This window comes from Larimichthys crocea, chromosome XI (assembly GCF_000972845.2).
Source record: "Larimichthys crocea isolate SSNF chromosome XI, L_crocea_2.0, whole genome shotgun sequence".
NCBI classification, from domain to species: domain Eukaryota; kingdom Metazoa; phylum Chordata; class Actinopteri; family Sciaenidae; genus Larimichthys; species Larimichthys crocea.
In genome coordinates, this window is record NC_040021.1 from 3,074,246 (window position 1) to 3,099,465 (window position 25,220).

At 42.5% G+C, this 25,220-nt stretch overlaps 2 protein-coding genes across 3 annotated transcripts in view; one reads left to right on the plus strand and one right to left on the minus strand.

Annotated features, from left to right (window-relative positions):
• Positions 1-224: 224 nt before the first annotated feature.
• Positions 225-13,740, minus strand: casp8ap2 (caspase 8 associated protein 2). 2 transcript variants are annotated; one of them, XM_027284244.1, is made up of 11 exons: positions 13,395-13,740; positions 12,250-12,319; positions 11,859-11,933; positions 11,556-11,656; positions 10,570-10,644; positions 9,695-9,810; positions 8,557-9,508; positions 6,942-8,517; positions 2,465-5,204; positions 1,448-1,547; positions 225-1,351 (listed from the first exon to the last, which is right to left on the minus strand). In XM_027284244.1, the coding sequence occupies exons 2-11, from the start codon at positions 12,281-12,283 to the stop codon at positions 1,289-1,291; spliced, it is 5,832 nt and encodes a 1,943-aa protein (XP_027140045.1). In that variant the 5' UTR covers positions 12,284-12,319; positions 13,395-13,740; the 3' UTR covers positions 225-1,288. The 2 variants fall into 2 exon arrangements, with proteins under 2 accessions (XP_027140045.1, XP_027140044.1); XM_027284243.1 differs by having other exon boundaries at positions 6,942-9,508; positions 13,395-13,739.
• Positions 13,741-13,859: 119 nt separating this feature from the next.
• Positions 13,860-25,220, plus strand: part of mdn1 (midasin AAA ATPase 1) — a 47,974-nt gene continuing 36,613 nt past the window's right edge. The window contains exons 1-20 of the mRNA XM_010737311.3: positions 13,860-14,094; positions 14,380-14,606; positions 15,502-15,726; positions 16,718-16,825; positions 17,067-17,259; positions 17,340-17,549; positions 17,816-17,947; positions 18,137-18,240; positions 18,499-18,613; positions 18,767-18,951; positions 20,652-20,733; positions 20,965-21,060; positions 21,213-21,325; positions 22,634-22,782; positions 22,928-22,988; positions 23,343-23,554; positions 23,632-23,735; positions 23,844-23,988; positions 24,696-24,792; positions 24,881-24,994. Of these exons, the coding sequence (XP_010735613.2) occupies positions 13,999-14,094; positions 14,380-14,606; positions 15,502-15,726; positions 16,718-16,825; positions 17,067-17,259; positions 17,340-17,549; positions 17,816-17,947; positions 18,137-18,240; positions 18,499-18,613; positions 18,767-18,951; positions 20,652-20,733; positions 20,965-21,060; positions 21,213-21,325; positions 22,634-22,782; positions 22,928-22,988; positions 23,343-23,554; positions 23,632-23,735; positions 23,844-23,988; positions 24,696-24,792; positions 24,881-24,994 (2,768 nt within the window). The 5' untranslated portion in view covers positions 13,860-13,998. The remainder of the gene's footprint in view (positions 14,095-14,379; positions 14,607-15,501; positions 15,727-16,717; positions 16,826-17,066; positions 17,260-17,339; positions 17,550-17,815; positions 17,948-18,136; positions 18,241-18,498; positions 18,614-18,766; positions 18,952-20,651; positions 20,734-20,964; positions 21,061-21,212; positions 21,326-22,633; positions 22,783-22,927; positions 22,989-23,342; positions 23,555-23,631; positions 23,736-23,843; positions 23,989-24,695; positions 24,793-24,880; positions 24,995-25,220) is intronic.

Sequence of the window (25,220 nt, forward strand, 5' to 3'; positions counted from 1 at the left end):
TGTCACTGGCTGGTTGGTGACTGAGTTACAAATGACACCCCTAGGCACTGGCCTCTATTTCCCTACTTTGTGGCCCACTTCATGAATATTTGTGTCATGGTGAGTACAGTACATGGTGGTACCTCACAGATTATTGTCCACTACCAACCAGCATAGATATTTTATTCTCAAATTTGCCACCATATTAATGATTTGATTTTTTTTTATGCAACCAGGGAGCAGCATAAATAAATAAAACTTTATTTTCAGTAAAGAATTCCGCACAATATTCACAATATTGCATTCCATGCAGTTCGAAGCAATAGGATGAGTCAAACATAAAGCCGTTTAGGCCCACAGATAAAAGGTTTCATTTCTATTAACAGAGATAAATGTCCTGTCCTGTACATGACTCGGACATGTAAACATATTAACCTTCAAAAATATCAATCACCCACCCCACTCCCCAATACACAAATACATCCATTAAAACAAAATCCCAGATATCACGTACAAAACTAGAATAAAAAGGGAGAAATTGATCAGTCCCAGAACTCCAGATGTACCAACAGGTGATCCATCAAGTTGTTCCAGTCAGTGTCCACTTATTTTAGGAACTAAAAATGTCACTTCATTCAGGAGAATCTGAGCGCACTCGCACTGGAACCTGGAATTATCCAAGTCTGAAGGCAGTTTGTTCTCATTGCTGTGAGAAAACCAAGTTTAGAACTAGACGTAAGACGAAGCTGAGGACTTGCTGAGAAACATTTTTGTAATGTAATATTTATCTGCAAAAGCTGAGAAAAGACAGCATGTAGAAGAGCAGGCATAAGAACATATCCAGCACAGTGTAGTGACTGCAGTGTGGATTGTTCCAAACCAAAAAGTGCGTCAAATAACACTGATATTAACTGTATTATTACTAAGTGGATATTTCACCATTCACATCAATCAATCTTATCAGTTGTGCTAAGGAAAAGTTGCTAAAATTGATATTTTCACACGTTGAACTCTTCGAACAGGCACAATTCAACAACCAGAACAGAATCCCTTCACAGACAGTGACTGGATGTCCAACCTTCCTTTGAAAAACAGTTTGGCTAAAACTGCTCCAGATCTGGGATGGATAGCATAGCCTGTGTAAGGATCGATCCTGTGAGCCACGAGGACTTGTAATGACTCAGCCCCCCCTCCCCCTGCGGTCACGTCTTCGTGCATCAGGTCACATGAACAGCACAATATGTGTGTGTGTGGAAACGTTCTAGTACAAGAACTATTTAGCAGAAAACAAAGCACACAGTCACAGAGATCAAGTGTCCATCTTCTCCTGCTTCTTGAAAAGCTTCATGAGCTGATAGAATCTGTGAGCGATCTGAGAAAAGAAGAAGAGTTAACAGTTATTACATGCTCCTTCACTGCAGCCTGTACAGTCACATCACACAGCTGCAACAATCAAAGATGAACGTACCTGCCCTGATGGTTTATTGAGTTTCTCTGCCAAGGCAGAGAAAGTCTCACGTGAAGCTCCTTTCATCTTCAGCTCGATCAGAATAGTTCGATCTTCATCTCTGGAAGAAGCAGAATAGAGACAATCAGATTATGTCTCCTATGACCATTAGCACTTCTTACAGTACTACAGAGATAAAAGTGCCATTGCAGCGTTACAGACAGGTTCTCTCCAAAGTTCAAAGTTACACCTCTAAGGCTCACTAATGATCAGGATGAGGTTCTTGATCAGGTTCCAGAAGCCCTCGCAGAGAGGCTGTCACTTGTTAATCAGTAACATTAGAGACTTTGGTAGCTGTATTTTTAGACTTCGGGCAGAGGCAGGCTAGCATAAGCTAACCACAACTTAACGCCACATGAGATTTAACATCCATCCTCTTATGTCACTCTTGGACATAAAAAAAAAGAAGCATATATTCCACATGGCATATTGATGTCATGTAGTCAAAGGGTGTCTCGTAATGTTTTGTGGAAGTGAAGCACTTTACTGGACCTGACTTGTCTTTGAACATTATTGCATGTGAACTACAAAGTCATTATCTTACCTCTGGGTAATTACACATTTGGACAGAGATGGTTATGAGTTAGATGTAGGGCAAATATAGTTTTAAGATTTGAATCGGTGCATTCAGGAAAAATAAAGTCCCTCAGGCATCAACATACAGCATTTAAAAAAACAACAACAAAAAAACAGGTCATGGTCTAATCTGATTTGACCTGAGCTTATAATGGTAGCAGTGGAAGTACGTTCTGTAGCACTTGAGGAACTATCAATGTTCAGAACATGTATTAAAAATGCTTATGCATCCAAATTAAAAGGTTTTTGTCTTAGTACTGAGACTGTAGCACATAAAAGGGTACAAACTACAGGTTTCATTTAAAAAAGGTATATGAGAAATAAACATAATGAAGATAACATGTTCTGAATCACACATTCCTGGAGGAGGGACAGTGATGCAATACAGAACCAACTACTGACCTACTCCATGACATCACCACCTCGCCCTTCTTCCGGATGACATTCTTGGCATAGAGGCTGCTGGGGGACAGAGATGATGGGGAGGATCTGGAATCACTGTCGTCTTTCTTGCAGTTAAAGAACATTTCCTCCGCGCTGTCCTCTTCCTCCATTCTGGACCTCTTGGCTTTTGATTTCTCTTGATGCTTCTTGCGTTTATTACTGCTACTACTAGCTTTCTCCGGGGTGCTGTTTGTGAAGGTGAGGCCTCCTGACACCTCCATGTCACCTCTTGCTGAAGCTGACACATGTGACTCCAACACTTGGCTGCTTTGATTTGTTTCGGCACTTTCGGCAGGTTGGTGTGGACTGTTATCTGACTTGGACAAAAGAGCTTTTGATGGACTTTGTTGAGTTGTGATGTCTTCTTCTGTGTGGCATGTTTGACCTATGCACTTGTCAGCAGTGTCTGTCATGTTTTCTCTTCTGACTGATTGATCCACGCTTTGAGCACTGCTGTGCAAATGATTATCTGAAGTAATTTCAGGTAGACTTTTCGGAGACTTTGACAGCTTCCGTGAATTTTTCGAGGTATTTCGTTGAGATGATTTCACTTCTTTTCTGCTGGGTGGATCTTTTGTTAGTGTTAAGCTTTCTTGTTGCGTGAGATCTGACCCAGTGGCAGCCTGACAGATCCCAGAGCTTTCCTCATGGTTAGACAGATGGTTCTCTGAGGGTACAGCATTTGAAGGAGTACGATTCTGTGATCTGTCAGACGGAACAGCTTTTGCTTGACTTTCTTGAACTGTCTCACTGTCTTCTCCATGCTGCTGGTCTTCTTCTGTTAGTGTTCGACTTAAACTGTCGTCAGCTGTGAGCGTGGTATCTACGCCTGTGGCTGCCTGACGAATCTTTACGATGAAGTGGTCGTTGGACCTCTCCATCACTAGCGCTTGCATGGGCAGATCAGGTTTGAACACAAACGGCGTGGCAAGTGGATCCGAGTCCACGCTGCTGCTGGAGCCACAGCTCGAGTTGTCAGTGTCAAGGGCCAGGTGAATGTCCTGTTCGGTAGCATCTTCCCCATCCATCAGAGCGTCCTCACTTATGTGAGCGCTGATGACACTGTCTGGAGTAGACATGATGTGCATGCTTGATGGCTGAAGGAAACTGAGATGGCTGTCTGACTTGAGAGGCGATGGAATGGTGAGAGAGACTGCCAGATCATCAGCTAGAATGGAATATGTCCTCTGTGAAGCCAAGCTGGACTGCAACATCGCTCTGTTCTCTGACGGCACTTCTAACAAGCAACTTTCATCAAATAAAGCTGGATTCAGGATCTGATCTTTGGATCGCGGAGACGACATCTTGCGAGGTGAAATGCTAGACCATGTTGCGATAAGTTTGGAGGGGGTTTCGAATTTTGTTGGGGAAAGCAGTTTAGATGGAGAGTCAAATTTAGTTGGGGTGGTGATGCTGATGAGTCTCTCGCCATCCTTCCTTGGTGTACCAAGGGACCAGGTTGTGTTGTCTCCAGTGATGCCACTGGACTCCAGTAAGTCAGAACCTTGCAGGAGACACTTGAAGATTTCTCCCATTTGAGTGTCTCTCACCAGGTTGAAGGTTAAACTGGAGGCTTGCTGCTCTGTGAGCAGTTCAAAGTCAGTTCTGTCAAGCAAAGAGCCATTTTGAGAGACCACCAAAGACGATACGCTAGTTTTCTCTGGAGTTGAATTAACAGTTTTAGGAGGAAGGAAGTCGTCCACAGTTTGTGGATTTGGGACATTTGTTGGATGAGGGTCAACATTCCTGTCTTTGTCCGTGTGTGTAATTCGGATATCTTTGCCTCTGCTTCCGAGGCCTGTTTTGTAAGGTGCCACAGCACGAGGTTTGAGTCGAATTAGGTTGGTCGGAGCAGATTGTGCAGTCTTTTGTTGACATTGTGGCTTCTTTGCAGAAGGCTTTCTAGATATTGTCTCATTTCCACTGGGCTTACTGTCCTCGGCTGGAGCTTTTGTTGGCTTGCAAAGGCTCTTCAGTACTGTGCAAACATCCTTGAGCAAGTAGTCAACTTGGACATCTACAAAGTCCCACAACTTTTGCTTCAGATCAACTGCTTGCTGTTCAAAGATGCGTTTCACAATACCATTATTTAATACTTTGCTAAACACAGATACAATCAGTTTCTTCAGCTTGGACTTCAGCTCCACTTCCTGACTGCAAATTTGACCAAAATGAGCACCATCCACAAATTCTAAAAAAGACTCCTGGAAATTGTCCATCACACCATAGAAGCTCTTCTTGGGAAAGGTTTTATGAAGCTTCATGTACTTTTTTCGGATCTCGGTACGAACCAGCTTGAAGGTCTCCATTACTTCATCTATAGTGGAAAAAGAGGCTTTGGTTGCTGCAGGACAAACTGTTTTAAAACGACTCTTTGGACTTCGTGTTGACACACCAGTCGTTTCAACAGGCTTTTCTTTAGAGGTCTTGTTCAACAAGGTCTTAGAACTTGGTTTATTTCTGACTGGTCGTGCCAACTTGGCCCTCTTGGTTGCAGGAACAGGAGAATCTGCAGCTGTCTCATCACTTTCACTTAAAATCTCCCCCTCTTCCAGTTCAGTGTCAGAGAGGCTTGAAGGCAGGTCGGATACTTTGTCCACCAAGTTTTGCGAATCGTTGTTTGCTGGAGAACCCGGATATTTGTTTTCTTTGTTCACATCTAACTTCTTCGAGTTGGCATCAACAGGGCTGGTGAATTCTGCAAAGAGAACATGTTTATAGAGACATTTAGTAGAAATTATGGCATTTCATAACCATGATTAAATGTCTCATTATTATGAGGTCCCCATCTTGTAAATCAGGGGTGTCAAAGATGCGGCCCGCGGGCCACATCCGGCCCGTGGCCCATTTTTAATAAAATAGAATTTTATTAAAAACGCGCGCCGGTTAGCTTAACACCAAACGTGTAGCCGCGGCTCACTAGTGCGGGCACTATTGAAGGCTTGGTTCTTTGAGGACACTTTGTTTCAATCTTGACACCCTCATTGGAAAAATGTCGCTTTCGAAAAAGATAAAGGTGGACACTGAGTGTCAGATCTTCCAGGAAAAATGGACTAATTCGTATTTTTTCACGGAGATGAATGGGAAACCTATGTGTTTGGTGTGCATGCAGCAAGTGGCTGTGCTAAAGGAATACAATCCTAAACACCACTACGAGAGTCGGCAAGTTCGGTAAAGTTGGAAAAATATTCACAGATTTGGACTTCCGGGATCAATAAGTAAGAGGCGAAACGTTGTTCAAACACAAATGATGCCTCTTTCATCATCTCTTTCGTCATAGCATATACTACGAGCTACAAGAACCAAAAACACGTTTTGTAAAAGAACAAGCTGTCCTCCGAGCTGGACGCTTAACATTGATCTCTACCAGCAGCCAGCGGCCCGACAAGTGCGCAGGTAGCGTCTGCAAATTTCGATCCAAGAGAGACGCTGCAAACAAAAATCAATAACTCCACTGTTCTACAGTATTATGACTCCAGAATCACTCCACACATCAACAGTGTCCTCGTGGTCATACTACAACAGCTGTTTTGGAAAAATATACTTTATTATTTTTGGGAGACTGGACTGGAAACTTGGCTTTGATTTCTGTCATTGATGTAACCTAGAATATTTATTACATTTTTTTTTTATTGTTCAAAGCTATATTGTTAAAATAATCCAAGCTCATGCCTTCCATATCATCTGCTATGAATATGACAAACATTGAGCCTCGGGTTGTTACTTTTTATTTTATTGAAGAACAATTCTTTAAATAAAAAAGATTTTGTATTGCACTTGTTTTTAGCTATTTTTTTTTTATATTTTCAAATTTATGCAGTGATTTTTGTGCTCCGGCCCCCTTGAGCTCATATATAGTTGTATGCGGCCCCTGGACCGAAATGAGTTTGACATCCCTGTTGTAAATTATCTATATCCTGTGTTTATAAGATGCAGTACTCTTGACTTTTTATGATTACTACAGTTAACAATGAACCTCTCATGATGAGCGCTTAAAAAAAAAAAAAAAAAAAGATAAAAATTGCTGTGCAGTGCTTGCGCCTGGTGGAATTGTTGGGTCTCTGTAAATAATATCCTAAAGAACAATCCAAACCGGCTTCTATATTGGAAAACTTTTGTTTTGATTTGGCAGTATATAAATAAAATTTAATTAAAAAACCTAGTGCCTACATTACCCACAATGCACACCAGTTTCTGATACTTTCGCAGATACTTGTGTGCTATGTTAATAGCGGCTGATGTAGCTGGGAGCTTACAGCCTGCAGCAGAGAGGCAGCGGGATATAGAGCTGCGGTGAGCTCCCTTCATTTTAACTCCACGCTTAACACAGATACAGACAAGTAACAGACATAACACTACTACAGCCACTCATCACAAACACAATCTTCTGGATATTAAAGAAAGATTTAACATGGCAGGACTAAAGCAGCTTTACCTTTCTGAAGGCTCTTGACATGACCTGGCTTGCCATGAACATGGAGATGACTTCTCTTGGTGATCCGGATTGGGCTTCTCAGAGGGCTGATGGCATCAGGGATCCTCTTCAAATTGCTAAGCGTGCGCATCATGGAGTCCTCATCATAGAGTAATGGCACAGAGCTGGAAGGCTCAAAGTTATTCTCATGACTCTTTCCAGGAAAGACGTTCTTCTTCGGTGTTACAGTGAGGTCGCTGTACTTCTCTGGCAGCATGCTCTCCTCTGTTGTACTGCTGACTTTGGACACAGCAATGCAGCCGGTGGAGGAACTCGGCTCGGCCGTGATGCTGCTGCTGTCGTCTGCATCTTCGCTCGTCTGAGTTAAAACGTAAATAGCCTCTGAAAGGCTCAGCCCCTCTTGTGGAAGTGATTCCAGGCTTATTGTACTGGACACAGTGTCTGCATCTTTAGGACCATCTTCCAAAGGACGAGCATCTTTCTCGTGAATGGAACTGGAAGCAGGGGGACACGATCCTTGCTGACAGTCCTGAGGTAGGATAGTGGGTGACGTTTGCTTGTTTTGGGGTCTTGTCTTGTCGGATACATCTCCAGCCCTTGGCGGTGAAGCAGCTGTAACTTCTTTGACTGAATCCGGGCTTTTCTGTTCTGCAGTTTTCAGCACTGCACATTTCAGTTCTATGCTTGAATCAAGCACAACAGGTTTGGTCACAGCAGCAGACAGGTCAGTATCATTTCCAGGGTTTACTTTCTGTAAAGTGTTGCCTGTGTGTTGCCCAGATTTGCTTTCAGGGGTGTCACTGGCAACATCTGTAGCCTGGAGAGGTCCACATTCATCTTCTTGGCTGTCTGAAACCAGTTTGGTTTTGTCTGCATCTGTTGCTTTTAAAGAACTTCTCTCTGGTGATCCTTGTGTTATCTGCACAGTGGGCTGATTCTCTGCAGTATCTAGGGGTCGGCTATGAGCTGAGGTAGTCTGGACTGAGTGGTCTTCAAGTTGCTCATCAGCTGCAGGAGCTTCACTTTTCACTTCATTTTTGTCTTCTTGGACATCTTTCACATCTTCACACCTCACCTGCGTCTTCTCTGATTGTGGAGTTTTGGATGTATCTGGTGATTGCTCTGCAACATCTTCCAACCCTGCTTCTTGTTCACTGCTGTTTACTTCATCAATCACACACATGTCCTCGACGTTGGGTTGTGAACTCTCATTGTCTGGACTGCTTTCAACCCGCTTGTCTGCTAGTTTAAGGTCATCCTGGCTCGCATCCATGGGCAATGCTGGCTTCTTAATGGGTGAAAGGGTTAGATTTAACGTTTCCATGAAGCACAGCTTCCTGTTTGGACTGTTTTCCTCCACAGAGCTTTTCTCTGTGACATTTGGTTCTTCAGATGACTTTTTTAAGGCCTCTTGTGTCTTTTCTTTTCTTTCCTTACTACAGACATCAACTTTAGGTTGGTCTGATTCTTTTAATCTCTGTTTCTCACGTTCTCTGCTCGTCTCTGACAAACTGCTCCACTTATGCTTTCTGTTGTTCTCATCTTCACGTTGTCTGTCCTCCTTTCTTTGATAGTCCTTTGACAGTCTGTCCCCTTCCCTCTCTTTGGAGGAGTCCCTGTATCCTTCAGCATGTTTGTTTGAAGAGGACTTTTTGCGGTCCTTTGAGTCTGATCTTCTGATGTGTCCATCACTAGTCTTGTTTCTTCTATGATCTCGGCTGTAACCGTCTTTAGAGCTGTGAGCTGCGCTGTGTTCAGAGTCTGGTGTGGATGTTTTGCCTTTGTCTTGTCTCTGTTCTCGATTTCTCCCTTTCTTGTCATCAGAGGAGGCTGAACTGTATAAAATCTCTGGAGGAGGGCTTTTGGTCCTCTCTGATCTGTGGTGCTCAGCATTTAGGTAGCTCCTGCTCTTACATGACTTGGAGTCATGTCTCCGCCCCATGTCTCGGTCTGCTTTGTGCAACCTGCTTTTCTCAGGATCTGAACCAGTTCTATGTCTCCGATCTGTTGATTCAGATACTTTCTGACATTTTTCCTCTCTGTGCTTGGACTTGTGTTTGTCTGACTCACTGTGTCGTGTTGATGAACAGCTGCTGGATTTGCTGACAGAGTGCTCTGCCTGTTTGTCAGGTACATCACAATCTCCTCTCGAGGAACTTTTTAAATTACTGTGAGATGACACTTTTGAAGCTCTCGTCTCAACCGAAGATCCGCTGACCTGACAGGAGGAACTATTGCTCTCCTTCCTGGAAGGTTGAGGAGGTTCCCGTGGAGGATGATCCCCCCTGGGAGGTGAAGCTAGTAGAGGAGGAAGAGGGGGAGGAAGACCAAATGGTGGAGGAGGAGGAAGAGGAGGCAGAGCACTGGATGGTGGTGGAGGAGGCAGAGCACTGGATGGTGGTGGAGGAGGAGGCCGAGCACTGGAGGGTGGTGGAGGAGGAGGCCGAGCACTGGAGGGTGGTGGAGGAGGAGGCCTACTCTTGGAGCTGCCCATGGAGGTCCGGCTGGATGAATTATGATCCCACCTATTATTGTTGTAAGATTGATGATGATGACCTTTCTGTGACCTGAGGACAACAATGAATCGTTCATCATACACCCAATCAGCAGAGGCAGTTTCTACTAACCACAGGGGCTACTGTAGATAATCAACAAGCGTTTTTTCCTAATTTACTATTGACAAATACTTGGAGTTGTTACATTAGTTAGTATTATGGAGGATTTTATTCAGCATATGTTAAAACAACACTCACCACTGGTTCAGTCTCTGAATCTCAGCATCTTTTCGTGTCACTTCCTGTCTAGCTGTTCGTAAGAGTGCAGAGATGTTCTTTTTCAGACGGTGGTTCTCCGTGTTCAGCCCAGTGTTCTGTTTTAAAAGAGAGAGGGAGACAGAGAGAGCACACCATGTTATCATCAACCTGTTCCAGGATCAGTTCAAGTGGCTGCCAGAGCGTGATTTCAAAGGAATTTCACAACAAAACTTTTGGTTTGTTTCAGTTTTGGTCTTCATACCTGAGTGCATAGATTTGAAGACACATTTTACACTGATTTAAACTCAGTGGTGGGTAAATGGTGGGTACTGGTTATGTTAGATAAAGCTCCAGAAATGTGTTAATGAATCCTGTGTTTGCACAGGTACTGCTGTATGAAGGTGAATGGCAGAGCATATTAAATAAAATGATAAACAACACAGTAAATGAGACATGAGAAACACTATTTTCGCAACTAGTGGCTGGCAAACATATATAAGGTGGATAAGAACTCTTCTAACTAATCAGTAAAAAAACTATATGGAATCATTTGATTAGAAAGACAGACCGACCAACCTTTATTTATCCCGCAACGGGGAAATTCACTTGTAGCAACAGAAACAGCAGAAAAAGTGTAATATAAAAGTGTAATGTAAAATAAAAAGGGCAAACACAACAAACAGTGTCCTTCAGCCTGAACAATAACAAAAAACAACAGTATACAGATGTGCAAAACGAGTACTAAAGGTAAAGTGACCACGACATAAATAATATGATATAAATAATGAATTTCATTTTCAGACTTCTGTATGAAGCATAACAATATGTGAACACTTTTTTACAGCTGAAAAATAAATCAAATCAAACAAACAAACCTGCATCTCCATCTGCTCCAGTCTCCTGCGGAGCTCTTTAATTTGGTTCTGAGCTGCTTGGAATCTGGACTCCAACTGCAAACAAACAAAGATAAAGAAAAGGATTATGAGATAGTTGGCCAGCTGGCAGCGGCCTTCCACGACTTAGCAGATAATCCAAATGTGGTGTATGACGCTGAATAATGAATAAAAAGGTTCCACCCGTACTCATTCATAACCAGACTGTGGTGAGAGGGAAATCTATTGTAGCTGCCATCCTGGTCCTGAGTGTGCAGGTCAATACTAAACCAAACAACTCTGCCAGAACTTGAACAGAAGTTTTGCATTTACAAAACGAAATCCCTCGAGTGTCGACTGACGGGGGTCTTTAACTTTACACCTTTAACATTTGTTAACAGAGGACTGTTTCCAGCCGGAATCTCACCTAAACAATGCCTCCCTCATATACGACCACTTGTGACCTAAGTGTGAAGTTTTTGGTCATGTGAAGAAACCTGAGCTCGGTTTGCTGATGAAGGTGGTGAGATTCAGCGCCGTGCAGAGCTTAAGATTTTTTTGTGTACAACCTGCGTTAAACCCGGCCCTGTTCAAGGACCTTTGACACCTGAAATGCAACATTCAAAGCAGAGGTGAGCCTATAATAGAGAAAGCTGACATCCTAAAATGGAATACAATTATAAAAAATAAAACATTAGCCTTCAGGGCAAAGAGCAGAGGTCAGTATATGGCTTTAGTTCAGACCACTGTCTACTAACTGATCCGATTCATGACATGGGATGTCTCAGTCTAAGTGACTGATCATATACTATCCTTTACTGACATAACACAGTAGAAACCCTACATGTACTATAATAAACCGTGTATGCATGTTTGTGCCACATGATCCAACCTGCAAAACATGCTGGTTTGAATTGAGGCTGCAGAGTAAAAACAGCCACATCGCACACAAGAGTAATAATAGAGGCACGGCGTGCATGGCAGCTCACCTCAAGGTACGTTGACTCTCTGCTCTGCTGTTCCTCTGTGACGATTTCTTCATAAAGGTCCATCGACTCTTTCAGCTGAGAAGCATTCGGAGGAGACTTCTCTGTGATAGACAAGACATGAGATATATATGTATATACAGTCATTATAAGGCATCAACCTTGGACAAAGAAAACTGTCCTGGACGGTTTTCCCTGCACACAAATACAATTAGATTATTATTATTATTATTAATTATTTTCATTATTAGAATGTATAATTGTTACAGCAGCCCAAAGAGAAACTATCAGAAAAAGGACTTTTACCTGCAGTGCTGCTCGAACAGACATCCAGACCGTCGTAGATATCCAAAGAATCTTCATTGGCATCATGTACCAAGACTGTGGATATTATTAGAAATGAATCTCATCATGTATGTTCCTCTATAATCAACAACTGTTTTCCACACAAGTCTTATAAATTATGGCAGTGTCCAAAATCACTTCCTCATGCTCTGGACACGGCTTGTCCCTTTTTTCTTTTAAAAAGGTACTATAATGTTATATAGAGCATTATAGCATTAGGGCATCTACACTAGATATCATATGCTACAATCACCATATTACAGACCAGAATTCACCAGGATACTAATTACTAAATACCACTAAACAAGCATAAGTGTAACAGTGTGTGTGAATGTATCAGCCTTATACTTACGGCCAGAGGCATCATTCATGTCAACGTTGTCCATTATTGCAGGGATGTGGCTGAGTTCCTAAAGGACCTCCTGAAAAACAATCAGTAGTTATTGCCAATCTACAAAACAAAACACACTTCATACAGGCTGAAGATGAAGCGTTAACACTGCAAACACGGCAAGAGCACATACACACTTTAACAGAGAGGTCAGGTTACAAACTGAATGATGTCAGACTGAGGATCACTTCACGTCACTGAGGACAGCTCTACCTTCATGTCACTGTAATGCAGGACCACAAACAGATTTCTGTATTGTTCTTTTATTCAGTGTCTGAACAGAATACAGCGATGTGAAGTAGCACATTCTGTGATAAACCATGGATCCATGTAGCTCACTGCCACAGATGACGTGCAATCAGAAACACAGTGAGGTGAACACAGTGTAGGACAGGCTGAGGCTCGTCAGGCTGTGAGCATTAATATGGTGCTCTAGCTTGACCTCTTTTGTCCAGACAAAGAAGACAGCAGAGAACAAAGGCACTCACAGAGCAGGGCAAACACATACAGACACATCTTCACTGAGACACAGTTCAAACTGTGGACTTTGAAACGTGTTGTGGCTGCTTCATTTCAGACTTTCTGCCTGGTTTGAACCTGATGTTTGACTCTCTGAGCTCAGGCCGAGGCTAACGTTAACATTACTGGAGGTCAGCTCCGGTTGTCCCGTCCTAGAACTCTCCTCAGGTTCTCCTGACATGGAGCAGGTCACCCGGAACAAAGTCAAACCGAACTTCACTCTGTTTACCAGCGTTCAACGTCACGTATTATCTGATGGACGTTATCAGGAGCTAACGGTACACTTTGACGCTTAAACTCATCTACATCCGTCACTAAGACACTCACACACGTTTAACAGCCGAGAAACACAAAAATGATCGTTTCTGTCGTCAAATGTGACATTCTGCCCTCGCTAGTTTTTTCATTATTGCTAATAAACAGTGAAATCTCTGCAGACTCAATGTAACTGCCAAGTTACTGTTTCACACTGTCCCGTGAGGCAGATCACTGGATGAGTTATGGATGCTAACACGAACGCTAGGCAGCGAGCACACATTCAGAAAAAGTTTATTAACGTGAGCTTAACTATGAATTCTCGGACTTACGTGTTGTCTTGCTGTTTCGTGTCCTCTCTCTGTTGTTTACAACCGTAATGTCGCGCCAAGACTTCACTGCACAGGAAGTAACGACATTTTCCCGCGGTCTGTCAGTGAGGGCGTGCTCTGCGTAGCTGCTCGCTTTCAAGAGAAAAAGACTCACAAACAGGAGGCAGACCCCGAAACCAGCGCACCTGTTTGGCCGCTTACGGTCCTCTGCTGCGGTTCATATTCCTCCACGGCCGGCTGACATGAATAAAATGCGTTAAACGGCGGGAGATGTGGCGGTTAGCTGGAGCCAAAGTTGCTCCACTCGCGCAGAGTTGCACTGAGCCGGCGTCACTGCCCGCGCGCGTCATCACCACGAGACGCCCGGTGCAGGGGAGGGAGGGAGGAAGCCGACCCGGAAAGACTTGCGCTTCACTCACATGTGGACAGGATTTTAACACCAGTGACGGGAACGTGCTTGTGTGTTGTGATACAGCCTGAGACAGGCGGACGCGTGATGAACCTCACAGTTTGTTTTAATTCCAGTAAGACATCGTACGTGTTCGGAGAGCGCGCGGGCTTGTTTTCGTCGTAGATCGCTTCTCCGGAGGCGACAAATGATACGATGGAAAATTTAGAACTGAGCCTGTCATCACTGGGCACCATATCCAGACATGTTGACAAAAGTCACAACGAACTGAGCCAATATCTGTCCAAACAGGTAAGATCTGCTCGCTCCGGACACGTGTGAAGTCAAATCACGTGTCTGGACTGTTTTTTGACTCAGAACGTGTCCTGTATGCAGCATGCAGTATCAAGCCCTTCACATGTCAGTGATCACTGTACACATGACATGATTTCAGCGCACGTTGTGTCATTAAAACTATCCTGCTGCCTTGGTAACGTCTAGGATGTGAATATTTTCATGAATTATTGATTTATGTGTGGCTTTTTCAACCAATCAATATTTCAATTGGCACCTTCCTGCCATATGATCTCTCCTCAGATATGGAGCCAGCAGGACAGGCAGTGTATTCTGGAGTGTTTGGCTCAGCTGCTGCTGGAGAAGGACTACACTCTACTGATTGCTCGACACCTTCGGCCGCTGGTCCTGGACCTGTTGGAGCGGAACGCAGAGAGGGTCAAAGCCGGTGGAAGGATAAACCATGACCTCCACGAGCGCCTGTGTGTGGCCCTCAGCAAGCTGCTGGGCGTCAGTCCTGATGCACCAGCGTAAGTGGGCTCTGTTCTCTTTACAAGCGGGCATCAGAAAGGACCCCTCTCTTCACCTGAGCCTGTAAAGGTGCAGATGCTGACCTGGGGTGCTGCATCAGGGCTCAGGGTGGACTCACTTGGGTGGGGGCCTTCAGACAAAGATGTGGTGTTAGCCTGATCTGATTCAAAGTAATAAAGCTATAATAAAGGTATTACAACTAGTGTTTAGTGCAGATAAAAGGTATAGTTCATCATTTTTCATCCGTGGTTCCCATGGGTCCTTGAAATCCTGAATTTGAAAGTTTTTGAAAGCAAACATAAATAGACACGGGTCATTGTAACTACTTGAATTTATATGTTTCATTAATTATAACACAATTGATAATTGTTCAGACATCTAAGCCTCTAGTACTGATTATAATAATTCTCAGTGTTGTAACAGTAATGAACCTTATAGCGTTGTGTGCTTGACATTGAAGAATTTGGGCCTGGGAAGTCTTTGAAAATCTCTTGAATCTGCTATTTAAGAAGCTGTGATTTTCAAAATAACATTATTCAATTCATTAAATAAGACAGAGTCCTGCTCTGTACTGAACACATACATGAGTGTTGAACTTCTCCTTTAACTGACAGTGCAGCACTCTTCACTGTTCAGTTGATGTCACGGTTCTATGGTGCAAACAGTGAACCTGGAGTTCCTCATGTTGCCCGCTTTGATGTAGTCATGGACTTAGGAGACAAAAAAAAAGTCTAGATTAGTGAAAAAGAGCCTGAAGCCCTGACTTTCTGTGCCAAACAAACTCCAAAATAGCAGATTGTCCTGCACTCAAGCAGACACTGATGCAAGAACCAAAGCTGGCATTATTCCAGGCCGCATTCCACCACGACTCATTTTCTACTTTTGTCTCATAAGGTTTGCCGCAAGGTACTTCAACGATGCCCCCCCAGTGTTTCAGAGGCTCTTCTTCACCAGTGAAGAGTCATCAGCTGTTCAGTACGGCCCCAGGAGGATGAAGCTGCGTGACCTCATGGGTGCCACCCTACGTTTCCTTCAGAGTGACTGTGCCAAGTTCCGGATTCTCTGGGACTGGAGTCCCTGCGTATCGCAGCTGCTCACCAGCGATATCATGGTTCGAGGGTACGTACCTGCTTCCTTGTTAGACCCCAAACAGGTGTTATGGGCCATTAGGATAACGAATCATTAAGCACAGCTGGTTTCATTGGTGGAAATCCAAACCGAGTATTATTGATCTGTATATGATACAGTACCTGTGTGTGGTATCAGCCCATTTACTGCTGATCTCTTTCCAAAGCATACCATCTTTGTTTGTATTTTCTAATGTCATTTTCAACTATTATTATTATTATTATTATTATTATTATTATTGTAATTTTTACTTTATTAACTTCTGAAATTCAGAAGCTGCAGAAACGTGATACTACCCAGTGTAATTTAATATTAATTTTAGAAGTGTCTGTCAGTTTTCACTAGTAGTAATAGTAACTTGGCAGTACAGCTAAGTTGAAGGTTAGTTAAGTAAAATATTAGTAAAGTAAAAATTACAAAGAGTATGGTTTAGACCTGCTCTGTATGGAAAGTGTCATGAGATAACTTTTCTTATGATATGGCGCTATATAAATGAAATTCAATTGAATTGAATGTGTAGCATGCTAATTTAATATTGCTGTTAAATATTACAAGCATTAATGTTAAAAGTGTCTACGAGCTATTAACAGTGCTAGTTTTGACAGTATACAGCTCAGGGTAGCCAAGCTAACTTGTAGCACACTGATTTAATTAAATATTAATGTTAAAAGTGTCTGCTAGCTATTAGCAACACTGGTTTTCACTAGCTGACTTTGTAGCGTACAGCTAAGTTGGTGGGAAGGTAGTGAAGTTAATGTGTAGCATGCTAATTTAATATTTCTGTTAAATGTTAATAGTGTCTACTAGCTAATAGCTTAGCTTCGCTAATAGCTTAGCATTGCTAAGTTTAAACTTTGAAGCACATTTTGTTACCAGATAGCATTGTTAGCTAACGAGCTTGAATTACTAATAAATAATAATAAATAAATAATTCGGTGTCTGTCCTCCAAATGAAACACACTGCTATTTTTGTCTCCAACAGGTACACTGCTCATTGTTTAGCGCTGGTCTCTCATATGACTGATAATCAGAAAAGCATCTTTCTGAGAAAGGTGCTCTCAAGTGATGAGATCCTGCTTATGAAAATTAAGTAAGTTCATGTTTTTTCTCTTTTATCTGTTGTTATATCTAGGACTGAATATTATGGATTTTATTTTAGTTTTAATGCTACTCTTAAAATATATTAGTCATGCCACTCAAACTGAACTTTTTCAGTACAGTTCATTATACATTCATGTACATATTTCCTATTTCTGTGTGTGGAATGAATGAGTAAAACTTGAAATTGGTCTAGCACTAACTTGTCTTGTTTTTCTCTGTTCTTTGTTTAGAGCTTTGGAAGAAACTCAGCAGCTGGAGGTAGAAAAAGCTTTGGTGTTAACCAATCAGGGCTCTGTGATGTGGCGCCAGGAGAAAGCTAATAAGTTTACCAGGGGCCAGGTGGTATCAGAGGACCTGTCCCAGAATGTTGTAGCAGTCTGTGGTGTCGTCCTGCCCAGGATAGTTCCTAGACAGGCTGAAAATGTACGTACCCTTTTGCTTTGTCACATGAAACAGTCGCTGCCGCTGATCCTTTTGGTCACAATGTTGATCTCTTTTTACAGATGAACCAAAAAGACCTGGTGCTGGTGGACTCAACCTGCCATAACCTGAGAAGACTGGCATTGGCTGTGGCTTCCCAGAAGCCTGTGCTGCTTGAGGGCCCTATTGGGTGTGGTAAAACTGCCCTGGTGGAGTTCATGGCTGCTGTCACGGGACATACAAAAGCCACGGAGATCCTCAAGGTCCAACTCGGAGATCAGACTGATAGCAAGGTGAGATAGCATGGAATCTATTGAAACATTTTTATGCAGCAAAGGACGGTGGGTTGGAGTTGAACCCAGGGTGCTATGTGTTTTTAAAATAGAATAACCCTGATGATGTCACAGTGATGGCACCCGGGTTATATATGCTTGGCTATAATCTTAATATTTTTAACAGAAAGCCTGCATTACAAACTGGAGGTGTGAAGACGTGAGCATTTAGGAGGGAGGGCTGAAGGGAGCTGAAAGTTTGTGAATAAGTTTGGTTTGTTTCACAGATGCTGCTCGGGATGTACCGCTGTACTGACATACCAGGGAAGTTTGTGTGGCAGCCAGGAACGCTGACACAAGCTGTGTCTAAAGGCCAGTGGATCCTTTTGGAAGACATCGACCATGCACCTCTGGATGTGGTGAGTTCAAACAGTCTAGGATCAGGCCTAGACCAGCTAGGGCTAGCACCACACATTTTCTGAATACATCCTTACTATAGAGATTATTTTTAGTACTAAACCTTCTTAATGTTAGACCTTTTTGTTGTGAACATACCATGTCCACAAACCACGACTGGACCGAGATGTTCTTTTTTTTTTTTTTTTTAGATATCTGTGCTTCTCCCTTTGATGGAGAATAAAAAGCTGATGATCCCAGGACGGGAGGATTGCATCGATGTCGCTCCTGGATTTCAGTTCTTTGCAACAAGAAGGTAAAAACATCATCAGATTATAAATGTATTTCTTTAACAGCAGATTGATGGTCCTAGTTTACATTCATAGTGTTTATATGCACAGTATTGATATGATTATTACAGACTTTTTGATTACTGTATCTTTGAGTCTGAACATGTCATGATTGTATAGAAGTCATTCTCTTGACTTTGTGTTGTGTGATCAATGAAGCAAAGAGTCACTGCATGAAGTGGCCATGACAAGTTGTCAGACATACGTATGCTTGTGTATCACAGGATGTACTACAGTGGTGGCAGTTGGCACAAACCACAGAATTCTCATGCAGCATTGCTGGACAAATACTGGACCAAGCTGCAGACGGGAAACATGACACGAGAAGAGCTGAAGAAGGTGAGTGTTGTTCCTCATTAGATCACCTTCTCTCGTGGTTTTGTTTAGCCAGTTTAGCCGGTCAGCTACAAAAAGTTTGTCTATGTTTTCATTATTTTGAGTCCATAGAGTTTGGTGACATCCGTCTCTGTCATCCTCTGTCTCTGTCAACAGGTGCTCATCAGCAGGTATCCTCGGCTGACTGTGGTGTCAGATCGTCTCCTGGATATCTACTGCCAGCTCACTGGGGAGAGACACTCTGACCTGGACACAAGCAGCGTCCAGGCGCCTGATGGCAGCCAGCAGCACAAGTCTGAGGATAACGGCACACCGCTGGAGGGGAGAGCCCTGTCACTGAGGTGAGGCCCAGGTCGCTGCTTTTTGCACTCTCCCTTTACCTCTGTCTGCTATTTTAATGAAATAAACTGATGTTTTGCTTGAAGGTAGTGATTTCAGGACATTATCTATCTAACAAACTTTATTTATATTTATATAGCACATTTAAAAAAAATGCAATTCAAAGTGCTTTACAACAACTAACAAAATATGGGATGTTAAATGATTTAGAGACTAATGCAAACCCAAACAAACAAAGGTAAACTGAAAAGACAACAACAAAAATAATACAAATAACAATACAATTATTGTAGTGAAAAAATAAAGTAGAATAAAATAGTAATGATGATAGGCTGGAGCCAATCAGGAACAAGAACAACACATGTTTGGAGTTGTAGTGTGTGTTCTTGGGTTTGTTGGACCGTATCGGCTTGTTTTGGGTGATTCCAGCTTTATGCGTTAGTTAATTTTGCATTTCTTAACATCAGTCTTACAAATATAGAAAATAGACTTTAGGCTATAATACTATATAGACACGTACCACTTCTTAGACCACTGGGTCAGCTACTGTAAGTCAACGCAGTATCTGTCTTTTATTTTGTTGACCCTCTCTTCTCATTAACATCAAGATGAGTTTGGGTCAGTGTCCTGGTTGACAGCGCTAGATTTTCTCAAACTAATAGCCCGCTTCATACCAGGCTCAAAATCGGTATGTGTGCAGAGTTTCACTTGACACCCAATAAAAATTCAGAATCTCAACAAAAGACACTGGTGTATAAAAACTGTATTGATAGGCAAGAGGTGGAGGAGAACATCATGATGGCAGTGTGGGCGAGGGCATCAAGGTCACTGTGGCCGCAGGGCGTAGTGAGGGGCATCTTTTGTGGAGCATAAGGTCAAAATGAGGGGGCACTGAGGCCATGACCTTGATGATATTCCAGCCCTGGTATCTGGCCTCTTTGTGCCGTAGCTCTCAAACAGCGGGGGCAAACATAGAAAGCTTTACCCCCCTGTTGGTTGTACATCTGTCAGGTTTCCCCCCAATCAAAACTACCAGCCCGTCTGTCATGGCAGTCTCCGCAACTTTAATTAGCTTTCCACTAGCTGCTGCAGTTCGATAGATTATTGATTGGACTGTCCTCTGACCCGATCACAGACCCGAAAGGTACTGCTGGGACATTTTAAAAACATCTCCTCACTTAGAGACATAACCCATCTGCCCCGGTGCTTTTTGACGTTTCTGTACACTTCCATTGTAGTCCATAGAAGTGTGCTGGTGAGGATTCAGCTATGGATCATTGTGTTGGTAGTTTCTGCACTTCAATATTACGTATGCTATTCATGGATCAGTGTAATTAACTTTATAGCTCCGTCTGTGATGCTCATGTGTTTGTGTAGGTCATCAGGTTTCATGTTATTGAAGGAGGAGAAGGAGATTAAATTCATTCCTTATTCATGCTTATTAATGTTTCACCTGTCACTTTTTCATATTATACCAAAGCTATTGATGAGATCAACTCATCTCGGATCATTACATGTTTGTTTAATTCAACTCTTCCACATCTGATAGGCCTCAATATGTTTCTATCATAGACTGTAGAAATAAAAATGACTTTATGACGTCACCCACATGTTTATGAAAAGTCACTATGATATGGCCATTGCCATCTTGGCGTGCCCGGCTCCGTCTAATAACCGCCCTGTCATTATTATGATTCCACAGGGACCTGCTGAAATGGTGTGAGCGGATCAGCGTTAACTTTGATAGCACCTCATCAGCCACAGCACAACATGTCTTCCAAGAGGTCAGTAACCAAATCCAGACATACAGTATGTACTGTATCTTTTCCACACATTTAGCTGTGTTTAAATTTGTGCTGCTCAGTCATACTGGACTGGAATGTCCTCTCCTGAATTTGAAAATAAATATATGTTTTGTGTGTGTAGCTGTGTAATGCTCTAATTAGAGAATTTGTGGTGAATCAGCATGTATAGTTTTTATTGATGGATCCCCTTTCCTTTCTTTTCTTTGTCAGGCTCTTGACTGCTTCACAGCCATGCTGTCTCGTCCTGAAAGTCGACTGCGAATGGCCGAGATCATTGGAAGCAAACTCAACATCTCCAAAGAGAAGGTAACGTTTAACACAGACATTTTAGGTTTTGTTTGATTTATAATTAAGAAAACAGTGTGTCTGATACAGAAGGATGAGACCTGCATGTTTATCTACTTTTTATACATAAATCCATGTTGTAATCTTGATTCCTGGCCTCTGTTTGTCTCCAGGCCCAGCACTTCTGTCAGATGTATCAGCCCGGCATCATGCTGAGAGAGCTGGAGGTGGCGGTGGGCAGAGTGACACTGGGTCGAAAGCAGACTGAAGCGGTGCAGCTGAGTGTGTAAGTGGGACATCCTGCCCATCCTCCCCCTTTGACCTCTCTTTACACCATATATGCATCAGCTAGTTGCTGTGCCGATATTCACCTACTGATAGAACCAAAAAAACCCTCCCTGCTGGTAAACTGAATAAACATCAAATTGATTTCAAACTACATTACGGACCGTGAGGACGTGCCAGAATATTCACATTCTTTCACAAACCTAATATGGACGTGTGTCAAACTTTAGACTGAAAACAAGGACGGCGTGCAGAAACTGAGATTGGTGTGTGTGCAGTATGTCATGTGGTAACACATTTAAAGTAACCTGATGGTGTTATTTTGTACAATAACAATAACAAGGCACATTGACTTTATACTTTTGACGTTTAAAACTGTTTTCGCTCACAGTGTCTGGTAGTAAAGTCAGTCAGATATAACTTTTGAAAGAAGAATCCATCTGTCTCTTAAAAAAAAGTTTCCTTAGAAGAAATAAAACAGACAGACTCGGTTTTTGCTGCTACCACCTCATTTGGTCTGGTTTGTAGCTTCGTCAGGTCAGGTTAGGTCATTTTGACCGATGGTAGATAAATATTCGTCTAACTTGTTAACTCGACCCTACTTGTGCAACTGTTACACTATATTTAAAACCTGTACCAATGTACAATATCCCACATTTGCCACTTGATTATAGTCCGTGCTGTTCAACAAAAGTTAATTATGAATCTATATTAATTATAGTTTTGAGATATCTGCCACCACCCTAGTAATGATTATTTTGTCAAATTAGAAACTTGTATCACTTACAACAATTCTGAACTGTAAAATGTTTAAATGCTCAGATCTAATATTTTGACATAAATGTTATGACAAAGATCTTTTTGTTTTCTTGTGAAAACTAAAATGTTCTAATAATATACTTTTATATATTTTGATGTTAAATATTTCTGTGTGATCTTGAGAATAAAACAGTTTGTTAAAACTTTATTTGAAGGGATGTGCATAAGATTGACGTGACATTATCATGACCATAACATGACAAATTGTAAACATTAAGGAGTCTTTCAGGAATCTTTATGATTGTCATCATGTTTTATGAGGTAAGGGTTAATGACAATATTCTCTAAGCATTCAGTTAATTTAATGTTTACACAGGAGACTAAAAGGTATAACCTTTTATAGGATATAAGTATTTTAACTAATAACTAACTAATAAGTAATTTATGGTTAAGGGGTCCTAGATTCCAGTGACATCATTATCTACATACAAAGAATAAGCCTGAATGTGATATAGCTGATCATTCACATGCTTTCTCTTTCCATGAACAGCGAGAACCAGACATTTGCTGCCACTCGTCCCTCTGCTGTGCTGCTGGAACAGCTGGCAGTGTGTGTGGCTAAAGGGGAGCCTGTTCTTCTGGTGGGAGAGACAGGAACTGGAAAGACCTCCACAGTCCAACACCTGGCCAAAGTTACAGGTGAGTGCCAGGACGCAGCAGGGTTGTGGCTCAGCAGGTAGAGCGGGTCGTCCATTGTCCTGTGCACATGTTGTTTAGTGTTTTTGATAAAACACAGTCCACGTACCACTCCTGATTTAAGTACTGTGTTGTGTGCTCAATCCAGGACACAGGTTACGAGTTGTAAACATGAACCAGCAGAGTGACACCGCCGACCTGCTTGGAGGGTGAGTGACAAATTGTACCTAAATAAAATGAATGTAAGAGTAACCTTTCCCATCACTTCCATGTCACGTCTTGGCAAAATCAAATACCATCTGTCGTTTTGATAAAAAAAAATATGTGTCCTCAAAAGAGCAACCTATCATGGCATCATATTCATCACAGTCAAGTCTGTGAGAGCTGCTGCAGCTGCTGAGTGGAGCAAGTAATCCATGCTTCACATCCTTTCAGCCCTGATATTCCATATCTACAAACTCCATAAATATTTTTCAAATTTTAGAATAGTGCCAAACACGTGCAAAGTGGTCCTGACATTTTGTTTTGGGACAAAACTATATTATTTTCTGTCTAATCTAAAGGTACAAGCCAGTTGACCACAAGCAGATCTTGCTCCCACTGCGGGAGGCCTTCGAGGACCTGTTCTCCCAGACATACTCGAGGAAGCAGAATCTGACCTTCCTGGGTCACGTGCAGACCTGCTTCAGGGGCAAGCGCTGGCAGGATCTGCTCAAACTCATGGACCATGTGTGCAAGTCTGCTGTGACTCAGGAGCTGCAGGAGAAATCAAATGGTAGTGTACTAGAAAGAGTGAGTATACTGGCCACTGTAGCACAATGGAAGACTAATACTTCTCTGTGCTTTGTGCAGCTGCCCTGCTGCAGGAGCAGTGGGAGGCTTTGGCTGCCAAGCTGAGCCAGACCCAGCAGCAGATCCGAGCCTGTGAGACAGCCATGGTCTTCGCCTTTGTGGAGGTAAAGACTTTGAAAAGTGTTAAAAGGCGCCCTTGTAGCCTGGTATAGACTATGAGCTGATCTCTGTTCCTGGTGGAGCAGCTCTCACCTCTGTGTGTTCCTCTGTAGGGAACATTAGCTCAGGCAGTAAAGAAGGGCCACTGGATCCTGCTGGATGAGATCAACCTGGCAGCAGCAGAGACCCTGGAGTGTTTGAGTGGACTTCTAGAGGGCAGTGCTGGATCTCTGGTCCTGCTAGACCGAGGAGACACAGGTGAGGACTAATAACAGCCATACAATAGGGTTTGGGTTTGAAAGCATTTCATCAAGGTTAAACTCAGTGCTCTGTCTGCTTATGAAGCCCTTTAGAATCTCTTATAGGTTCTTTTAATTGGCAGTCTAAATAATGTTTACAACATGTAGATAAAACCCCAAATTGAGACAAGCAGCAATGTTAAAACAAAATGTAATCACACATGTAGTTACTACTTTTGCTGGAGTTACTTGATCCAAATACTTGAAGTCCCAATTCAAAGATATTAAATTGAGAAGCTTTATGGCTGACATGACACCATCAACTGCAAAACTGCAGTTAGGTACTGCGAGAATACTCCTGATCCTGATCCACATTCCAGCCTTTATACCAACACAGCAGCAAAGCACTAAATGAATAGGTGTTAGCTAGATGTGCTGAACTTCTAGATGTGCTAACGTTTTTGACCAGATGCTTGATCTAACGTGACCTCCACACTGATTGGCTTGGATTAGTATCAGTGTTATGTGTATCAATGGTTAGCTCCTAAAACTGATGAGCAGCTGGCACCTTACATGGCAGACAGTGTATGAATGTGTGTGAATGGGTGAGATATGTAGTGTAAAAGCTCTTTGAAGACTAGACAGCTCTATATAAGTACAGTTCTTTTACCATTTACCATGTGTTCCTGGCATTGTTGCTAATATAGTTGTGTGTTTTTTTTCTAGAGCCCCTGGTACGCCATCCAGACTTCCGGCTCTTTGCCTGCATGAACCCAGCTACTGATGTGGGCAAGAGAAACCTGCCTCTGGGCCTCAGGAACAGGTGAGAGTGAAGCCAAAGTGAAGTCTTTATCTCATTAGCCTAACAATGACAAGTTAATATGTTAAAGAGGAAAATGAATGATTCCCAGGTTTACCGAGCTGTATGTGGAAGAGCTGGAGAATGAAGGAGACCTGCGGATTCTGGTTTCAGACTACCTCAAGGGCTTGAATCCACACAGGAGTGTCATCAGTGGCATCATAAGGTTTGCTTTTATATAATGATGCAGCAGGTCTGATCCAGTTATCACATTTTATACACCCATATAGTTACAATGAACAACAATCTGATTACAGCGGCTTATTGACGCTGTTTGCAGCCTGAGAGGCACGGCTCAGGGCTGAATAAAAGTAGTGCCACCTCTTGTGCGTGGCCTTTGGGTTTAGAAATAGAACTTAATCTGTGTTTTTATTTGTTTAACTTGCATATTG

Coding starts and splice junctions, on each gene's coding strand:
- casp8ap2 (XM_027284243.1), bottom strand. CDS start 12,283: ATGGACAACGTTGACATGAATGATGCCTCTGGCC. Junction 9,811..10,569: donor TGGAGCAGATGGAGATGCAG/GTTTGTTTGTTT, acceptor CTTTTAAAACAG/AACACTGGGCTGAACACGGA. Junction 9,509..9,694: donor ATTCAGAGACTGAACCAGTG/GTGAGTGTTGTT, acceptor TGTTGTCCTCAG/GTCACAGAAAGGTCATCATC.